Source organism: Micropterus salmoides, unplaced genomic scaffold (genome assembly GCF_014851395.1).
Source record: "Micropterus salmoides isolate LMB-PRFRI ecotype aquatic unplaced genomic scaffold, ASM1485139v1 Ms_hic_scaffold_1506, whole genome shotgun sequence".
Classification (NCBI taxonomy): Eukaryota; Metazoa; Chordata; class Actinopteri; order Centrarchiformes; family Centrarchidae; genus Micropterus; species Micropterus salmoides.
In genome coordinates, this window is record NW_024040604.1 from 23,559 (window position 1) to 32,614 (window position 9,056).

Consider the following 9,056-nt stretch of genomic DNA (forward strand, 5'->3'; position numbering starts at 1 on the left):
CTGTAGGAGTCAGCTGAGTCCAGAGGGGGCAGCAGCGCGACACTGAGGCTGCTGCCGCCGAGAAGAAGAAGAAGAAGAAGACGAACCGTCGGGCGGGCTCAGTTGTTGTTATTGTTGTTCTCGTTCCACAGAGGTTTAGAAAGACTTCAGAAACGGTAAGAACAAATAAAAACTGGTTATGAACTCTTTGTGCTTCTGTGTTCAGCAACATTTCTGCTAACGGAGTCGCTGTTTATCGAGAAAACCACAGTTTTCTGGTTCCCGCCGCGCCGTTTCCAACAAAATGCCGTTTAAATTTTAAACAAGTTAGAGTGGATCTCGCTCTGTGTCCAACACAGAGAGCTTTAGGAAGGACGTCCAGGTAGATTTGGAGTCCTTAGAAACGAGCCTTCAGTTCGGCTGTGTACAGAACCACACAGGTCCAGGTTCTAGTCTGTAAACATGTCCTGTCTCTGTGTTTCAGATGCATCAGTTGGATCCATCTCTGTCCTCAGTGACTCCAGCTGCCAGCCTGTTGGCCAGATGTGTCTCCAGAGGTGCCATGTCTCAGGTGTGTTCTAACATCAATGCTAGAGACACTCACCTGCTGAATCCTGACCGGGTTTAAACACCTGGATCCATCTGCACACAGGAAACTGTGTTGGTCACTTGTATCTAACAAAACATAAAACCCGCTTCAAGTGACCACATAGAGACGTGAGGTCAGAACCGGGTCCAGGTGTGTCGGCACATAGAGACGTGAGGCCAGAACAGGGTCCAGGTGTGTCGGCACATAGAGACGTGAGGCCAGAACAGGGTCCAGGTGTGTCGGCACATAGAGACGTGAGGTCAGAACAGGGTCCAGGTGTGTCGGCACATAGAGACGTGAGGCCAGAACAGGGTCCAGGTGTGTCGGCACATAGAGACGTGAGGTCAGAACAGGGTCCAGGTGTGTCGGCACATAGAGACGTGAGGTCAGAACAGGGTCCAGGTGTGTCGGCACATAGAGACGTGAGGCCAGAACAGGGTCCAGGTGTGTCGGCACATAGAGACGTGAGGCCGGAACAGGGTCCAGGTGTGTCGGCTCATAAAGACGTGAGGCCAGAACAGGGTCCAGGTGTGTCGGCTCATAAAGACGTGAGGTCAGAACAGGGTCCAGGTGTGTCGGCACATAGAGACGTGAGGCCGGAACAGGGTCCAGGTGTGTCGGCTCATAAAGACGTGAGGCCAGAACAGGGTCCAGGTGTGTCGGCACATAGAGACGTGAGGCCAGAACAGGGTCCAGGTGTGTCGGCACATAGAGACGTGAGGTCGGAACAGGGTCCAGGTGTGTCGGCACATAGAGACGTGAGGTCGGAACAGGGTCCAGGTGTGTCGGCACATAGAGACGTGAGGTCAGAACAGGGTCCAGGTGTGTCGGCACATAGAGACGTGAGGTCAGAACAGGGTCCAGGTGTGTCGGCTCATAGAGACGTGAGGTCAGAACAGGGTCCAGGTGTGTCGGCACATAGAGACGTGAGGCCAGAACAGGGTCCAGGTGTGTCGGCTCATAGAGACGTGAGGTCGGAACAGGGTCCAGGTGTGTCGGCACATAGAGACGTGAGGTCGGAACAGGGTCCAGGTGTGTCGGCACATAGAGACGTGAGGTCAGAACAGGGTCCAGGTGTGTCGGCACATAGAGACGTGAGGTCAGAACAGGGTCCAGGTGTGTCGGCACATAGAGACGTGAGGCCAGAACAGGGTCCAGGTGTGTCGGCTCATAGAGACGTGAGGTCAGAACAGGGTCCAGGTGTGTCGGCACATAGAGACGTGAGGTCGGAACAGGGTCCAGGTGTGTCGGCACATAGAGACGTGAGGTCGGAACAGGGTCCAGGTGTGTCGGCACATAGAGACGTGAGGTCGGAACAGGGTCCAGGTGTGTCGGCACATAGAGACGTGAGGTCAGAACAGGGTCCAGGTGTGTCGGCTCATAGAGACGTGAGGTCAGAACAGGGTCCAGGTGTGTCGGCACATAGAGACGTGAGGTCGGAACAGGGTCCAGGTGTGTCGGCTCATAAAGACGTGAGGCCAGAACAGGGTCCAGGTGTGTCGGCACATAGAGACGTGAGGTCGGAACAGGGTCCAGGTGTGTCGGCACATAGAGACGTGAGGCCGGAACAGGGTCCAGGTGTGTCGGCACATAGAGACGTGAGGTCAGAACAGGGTCCAGGTGTGTCGGCACATAGAGACGTGAGGCCAGAACAGGGTCCAGGTGTGTCGGCTCATAGAGACGTGAGGTCAGAACAGGGTCCAGGTGTGTCGGCACATAGAGACGTGAGGTCAGAACAGGGTCCAGGTGTGTCGGCTCATAGAGACGTGAGGTCAGAACAGGGTCCAGGTGTGTCGGCACATAGAGACGTGAGGTCAGAACAGGGTCCAGGTGTGTCGGCACATAGAGACGTGAGGCCGGAACAGGGTCCAGGTGTGTCGGCACATAGAGACGTGAGGCCGGAGGTCTCAGGAGTTCTGGGAACCAGATGTTCTCCTAACAAAGTGTTCTGTCCTCAGGAGGAAGTAGACGCCGCCTCCTCCAGGCTGAGCCCCGCCTTCTCTTCTCACCTGCACGAGGCTGAACAGCGAACCAGAACGCGCAGACAGTTGCACGAGGTACGCTTCAGTGTGATGTCACTTCCTGTGTCCAGGTCTGGGACGAGTCTGTTTTTCCAGACCTTGAAGTACTGAACTGTGTCTCCAGAGGTGCCGTGTCTCAGGTCTGACTCACCTGCTGAAGCCGGACCGGGTTTAAACTCCTGGATCCGTCTGCACAAAGGAACATAAAATCTAAAGTAGGGAAATTTAGTAGTTGATTCCGACTCCAGTAAAACTCGAAACCACGGTAACAAAACAAAACAATGAATCCCATCATGCACTTTGCCATTTTTAAACATCATGAACAATAAGAGCTGAGAGAGAGAGAGGATGTCCAGGAAAAACAAAACAGGTATCGATGTTTGAAATGCTGCATCGTCGTCTCTGGTGATTTTCAGGTGATCAAACTGAAACGTCAGAACAGAACTGGGAGAAATCCGGGTTCTGACACGGAGCTGCTGAAGCTGACCGCCGCCAAACGAACTAGAGATGCACGATGATCGTCAGTCCGTTAAATTATCGGCCATATTTTCATTATCAGAATCGGAAAATGAACTTTTGGCCGATAATTTAGCTGATAAGAACCAAACGGCGCTTTAAGCCCCTGCTCATGACGTCATGTTGATCCATGTGGGCGGAGCCTGAGGGATGTACGCTTTTGTTTTGTTTAATACTTTATTTTGAATTTATGTTCTATGGAAGACATACTCGTTTGTTGTCAGTTCGATTTGCTTAGGTCAGAGTTACGGTGTTAAATTATAAATCTTGCTGCACTGACATCTCAGACTTTCTTACTGTCAGGTGTGTAAAATGAACTTTTTTATTTAACAGAAATGTGAAGAAATGATCTGTTATTGGATCGAAACAGGCCACTAATCACTAAAACTAAAGGCTCGTGCAGACTACAGGACTTTCAGCGTGCCGTTCACACCACACAACTTGCCGTCTTGTGACGGGAGTCTTGAAGTCGTCGTGGCGTTCACACTGCGTGACTGATGGGTGACAGAAGGGTCGCACACTACAGGAGCTGACAGCGGCTGAGTCACCAGACGCCGGTCTCCAAACCACGTTTTGTCAAGAAAACACAGGTGATATGTGAAACAGGAAATGAGCGATCCTGACTGACGGTACTGAGCAACACGAGAGTTTGGTACCAAAGTTCTCGTGACGTCTCTAATCTAAATCCACTTCAACGAGAGGTTTAATATAATCTAAGATAAAAGGTGAAATATTTCTTACTGAGTCTTTATCTGGTCTGTAAGAGCGACGCTGCTCCTTCACGACGTCGGACACTATGACACTGACATCAGTACGATGACGTCACCACAAAGATCAGCTGTTCACACAGACTTCAGTTGGTCTGCAGGTCGCTGTGAAGCGTCTCCTCTTATTAAAGACGTGTCTGGTGTCTCTGTTGCAGCTGCAGCTGCAGCTGGAGCTGCTGAGGCAGGAGAAGGAGAGCGCCGACGTCGCGCACGGATTCTACCTCGGTGAGTGCTTCTGCTGCAGACGTGAAGCTGAGAGAGCGATCTGACGGTCTCCTCTGATGTTTCTTCTTGTTCAGACTCGAACCAGCGGTGATCGTATCTCCTCACCCGCTGCTGCACCGGGTCACATGTTCCTTCATCACCCTGTATTCTGACTCGGGCCCACAGACGCCGTCCTGCTGACCCAAACTCTGCCTGTCTAACCTGTCGGTAAATCACTGAACAGATTTACCGACAGGAAGCAGTGGGCTCTCAGACAGGAAGTCACGTGCTGCCGGTTCGGGTCTGAACACGACACCTGGTCAGATTCTGGTCAGACGTTGATGTTGGCTCCTCTTCTCTCCTGCAGCTCGGCGTTTCCAGATGATGCAGATGTTCTGCGGCCACCTGCAGGACCTGCTGAAGGAGCAGACCAGCCTGAGGCAGAGGCTGATGAGACCGCTGGGCCGCGCCAACCTGCCCGTCCAGGCTGACCTGCACAGGTGGTGTTTTTATTACAGTGGACCCGATAAGCAGCTGCACCTTCACGTCTTAATCAGGCCACAGAGTCCCTAAAACACTGAAGTTGATTCCAGATTTCCTCAGTGCTCTGCCAACGCACAGCAACTCCAGTTAAACCAACTACTGGACGCAGAGTTCTACCTGCCGCTCGGCTTCTGGAGAGGCGTCTATGGTTCTGGCTGGTCCTGGATCAGACCCAGACTGGGTCCAGGGCCCGGATAATAAACTGGACAGACAGAACACCAGTACGTCCCCAGTTTGTAATGTTTGAGTTTGTGGTGTTTCAGGTTTGTGCTGGACGCTGTGAAGATGCTGCTGGACTTCATAGAGACTCTGGAGGAGAAGCTGAGCTCGGTCCGCAGCCGTCCCGCCGCCGGAGACCGCCTCGCTCAGCTGGTCAGTCACATGACCTCACTGTAGACCAATATAACGTGCCGTCATGCTGCCAGGAAACATCAACGTTTGTCTTTCTGTCTCGTGTGGACGTTTTTATTCTCAGCGTGTAAAACCTTTTCCACCTGATCGTCTCTCTCTCTCTCTCTGTATCAGGACACCTCTCTCGCCCAGTTACTGGCTCAGGTGGCGGAGGTGGAGAGTTTGTCCAATCAGCTTCTCCAGTGGAAGGAAGTCAGCGGCAGCAGGCTGAGTGACAGCTCTGCAGGATGACCCCTCCCCCCTCCTGACGGACAGGACGCTGCGTGTTTACTGCAGTTGTTGTTATTATTATTATGTGACATGATGTTTGTTTTGTAATAAAATCAGATGCTGGTACTTCCTGTCGTTTGCTGAAGTTACCGTGTGGATTTGAAGGTAGAGGGCTGATTTGTAACGCCCCTCTGCTACGTCACAGACAATATACATTAATGTAAAAGCGTCGTAGATCTCTTCCCAGAATGCAGCGGGGTGGGTACTGTCCTTTAATATCCTTTGCGCTCTGCAGGCACACAGGAAGTCCTCCGACAGAGAGTCAAACTCTGTCAGTTACTGGTTCAATACCTGACATGTGCAATCTTACTGCTTCAATACTCTCAATACTGTAGGATTTAAGGATTGTATGTACGAGTACCTGTTAGTATTTAATTCACTAGTACTATTTATCATCACACCCTCTTTCTATTATTTCTGTTCTGTAATATCTTGAGATGCAAACTGAGCAGTTGTAGCAAAGAGTTCTTTTTACTCCTTTTTACTTTACCTTCTCAGCTTTTTACCTTACCTTCTCAGCTTTTTACTTTACCTTCTCAGCTTTTTACTTTACCTTCTCAGCTTTTTACTTTACCTTCTCAGCTTTTTACTTTACCACCTCAGCTTTTTACCTTACCTTCTCAGCTTTTTACTTTACCTTCTCAGCTTTTTACTTTACCTTCTCAGCTTTTTACTTTACCTTCTCAGCTTTTTACTTTACCTTCTCAGCTTTTTACCTTACCTTCTCAGCTTTTTACCTTACCTTCTCAGCTTTTTACTTTACCTTCTCAGCTTTTTACTTTACCTTCTCAGCTTTTTACTTTACCTTCTCAGCTTTTTACTTTACCTTCTCAGCTTTTTACCTTACAGTGGGTACGGAAAGTATTCAGACCCCTTTAAATTTTTCACTCTTTGTTTCATTGCAGCCATTTTCCAAAAATCAAAAAAGTTCATTTTATTTCTCAGTAATGTACACTCAGCACCCCATCTTGACAGAAAAAAACAGAAATGTAGAAATTTTTGCAAATTTATTAAAAAAGAAAAACTGAAATATCACATGGTCATAAGTATTCAGACCCTTTGCTGTGACACTCATATTCAACTCAGGTGCTGTCTATTTCTTCTGATCATCCTTGAGTCCAGCTGTGTTTGATTATACTGATTGGACTTGATTAGGAAAGCCACACACCTGTCTATATAAGACCTTACAGCTCACAGTGCATGTCAGAGCAAATGAGAATCATGAGGTCAAAGGAACTGCCTGAAGAGCTCAGAGACAGAATTGTGGCAAGGCACAGATCTGGCCAAGGTTACAAAAAAATTTCTGCTGCACTTAAGGTTCCTAAGAGCACAGTGGCCTCCATAATCCTCAAATGGAAGACGTTTGGGACGACCAGAACCCTTCCTAGAGCTGGCCGTCCGGCCAAACTGAGCTATCGGGGGAGAAGAGCCTTGGTGAGAGAGGTAAAGAAGAACCCAAAGGTCACTGTGGCTGAGCTCCAGAGATGCAGTCGGGAGATGGGAGAAAGTTGTAGTAAGTCAACCATCACTGCAGCAATCCACCAGTCGGGGCTTTATGGCAGAGTGGCCCGACGGAAGCCTCTCCTCAGTGCAAGACACATGAAAGCCCGCATGGAGTTTGCTAAAAAACACCTGAAGGACTCCAAGATGGTGATAAATAAGATCCTCTGGTCTGATGAGACCAAGATAGAACTTTTTGGCCTTAATTCTAAGCGGTATGTGTGGAGAAAACCAGGCACTGCTCATCACCTGTCCAATACAGTCTCAACAGTGAAGCATGGTGGTGGCAGCATCATGCTGTGGGGGTGATTTTCAGCTGCAGGGACAGGACGACTGGTTGCAATCGAGGGAAAGATGAATGCGGCCAAGTACAGGGATATCCTGGACGAAAACCTTTTCCAGAGCGCTCTGGACCTCAGACTGGGCCGAAGGTTTACCTTCCAACAAGACAATGACCCTAAGCGCACCGCTAAAATAACGAAGGAGTGGCTTCACAACAACTCCGTGGCTGTTCTTGACTGGCCCAGCCAGAGCCCTGACTTAAACCCAATTGAGCATCTCTGGAGAGACCTGAAAATGGCTGTCCACCAACGTTTACCATCCAACCATCAGAACTGGAGAGGATCTGCAAGGAGGAATGGCAGAGGATACCCAAATCCAGATGTGAAAAACTTGTTGCATCTTTCCCAAAACGACTCATGGCTGTATTAGATCAAAAGGGTGCTTCTACTAAATACTGAGCAAAGGGTCTGAATACTTATGACCATGTGATATTTCAGTTTTTCTTTTTTAATAAATTTGCAAAAATTTCTACATTTCTGTTTTTTTCTGTCAAGATGGGGTGCTGAGTGTACATTACTGAGAAATAAAATGAACTTTTTTGATTTTTGGAAAATGGCTGCAATGGAACAAAGAGTGAAAAATTTAAAGGGGTCTGAATACTTTCCATACCCACTGTACCTTCTCAGCTTTTTACTTTACCTTCTCAGCTTTTTACTTTACCTTCTCAGCTTTTTACTTTACCTTCTCAGCTTTTTACCATACCTTCTCAGCTTTTTACCATACCTTCTCAGCTTTTTACTTTACCTTCTCAGCTTTTTACTTTACCTTCTCAGCTTTTTACCTTACCTTCTCAGCTTTTTACTTTACCTTCTCAGCTTTTTACCTTACCTTCTCAGCTTTTTACTTTACCTTCTCAGCTTTTTACTTTACCTTCTCAGCTTTTTACTTTACCTTCTCAGCTTTTCTTCTCTGTATCGTTCCAATTAATTAGTTCTAAGTTTAGTTGGTCAGAGGGGCCCCGCCAATCTTCTCCTTATCGTTCCAATTTATTAGTTCTTACTTTAGTCGGTCAGAGGGGCCCCGCCAATCTTCTCCTTATCGTTCCAATTTATTAGTTCTTACTTTAGTCGGTCAGAGGGGCCCCGCCAATCTTCTCCTTATCGTTCCAATTCATTAGTTCTAATTTTAGTCGGGGGGGCCGCGCTAATGTCTGTGGCGCCCCGAGAGGCTTTGAATTCTGCTCATGTAACATTGCAGGATGTTTTCTAGACGACATTGCTGATGAGAGTTGATCAAAATTCAAAGTTTATGGGAAGTTTCAGACCCAAGAAATGACTTTATCTCTGCCAACACTTCACATTGAACTTTATATTATTTCTAATGAATTTACATCTCTATGTGGAACTTGCATCGGGCTACTGTGTGTTCCTTCCTCCTTACAGACAGAGTCCTGCAACTGGATCTGTTCTCTGCCACAGAGTCAACAGAAAGGCTTTAGAGCCACACTTGAGCACAGTAAAGCTACAAAAGTCCATATTTTAGCTGTTTTTTCTCTTTTCTAAAGAGAAAGATCCTGCTCCGCCAAAATTATGTTCTTTGTGGAAAATGAGGAACGCTTCACGAATTTGCGTGTCATCCTTGCGCAGGGGCCATGCTAATCTTCTCTGTATCGTTCCAATTTTAGTATATGTGCTACCGGAGTAACACAACTAACCCCTGTCGCTGTTTGCTATATATAGGCGTCTCTCCGGGGACCCGTCAGAGTCAGGGTGGCAGAGTATACAGAGACTGGAGGGGAAAAACTGCCTCTAAAAGGCTGTAGTATGGACAAAAAAACAAGTAAGCAGAGGTCTGGGTGCTTCACTGTGATCTCTGTACCTACAGTGACCCAACAAGACCCAATCTGACCTAGTTTCACTCCGCTTTGGTCCCGTCTGCCCTGCTGAGGAGCTCACGGGGCTGATGGGAAATCTA

At 48.3% G+C, this 9,056-nt stretch overlaps 1 protein-coding gene and 1 non-coding gene across 2 annotated transcripts; one reads left to right on the forward strand and one right to left on the reverse strand.

Moving 5' to 3' along the window:
* The first annotated feature begins 44 nt into the window (after positions 1-44).
* LOC119904741 (HAUS augmin-like complex subunit 2) lies at positions 45-5,366 on the forward strand. Its single transcript, XM_038721450.1, has 7 exons — positions 45-155; positions 464-550; positions 2,527-2,625; positions 4,028-4,097; positions 4,444-4,576; positions 4,883-4,991; positions 5,145-5,366. Exons 2-7 carry the CDS (start codon positions 464-466, stop codon positions 5,259-5,261), a joined length of 615 nt encoding a protein of 204 aa, XP_038577378.1. The 5' UTR covers positions 45-155; the 3' UTR covers positions 5,262-5,366.
* Positions 5,367-8,683: 3,317 nt separating this feature from the next.
* LOC119904743 lies at positions 8,684-8,789 on the reverse strand. The gene has a single exon (XR_005444736.1). It is a non-coding gene; the product is annotated as a U6 spliceosomal RNA (small nuclear RNA).
* Positions 8,790-9,056: the final 267 nt, after the last annotated feature.

Coding starts and splice junctions, on each gene's coding strand:
- LOC119904741 (XM_038721450.1), top strand. CDS start 464: ATGCATCAGTTGGATCCATCTCTGTCCTCAGTGACTCCAGCTGCCAGC. Junction 4,098..4,443: donor CGCGCACGGATTCTACCTCG/GTGAGTGCTTCT, acceptor TCTCTCCTGCAG/CTCGGCGTTTCCAGATGATG. Junction 4,992..5,144: donor GAGACCGCCTCGCTCAGCTG/GTCAGTCACATG, acceptor TCTCTGTATCAG/GACACCTCTCTCGCCCAGTT.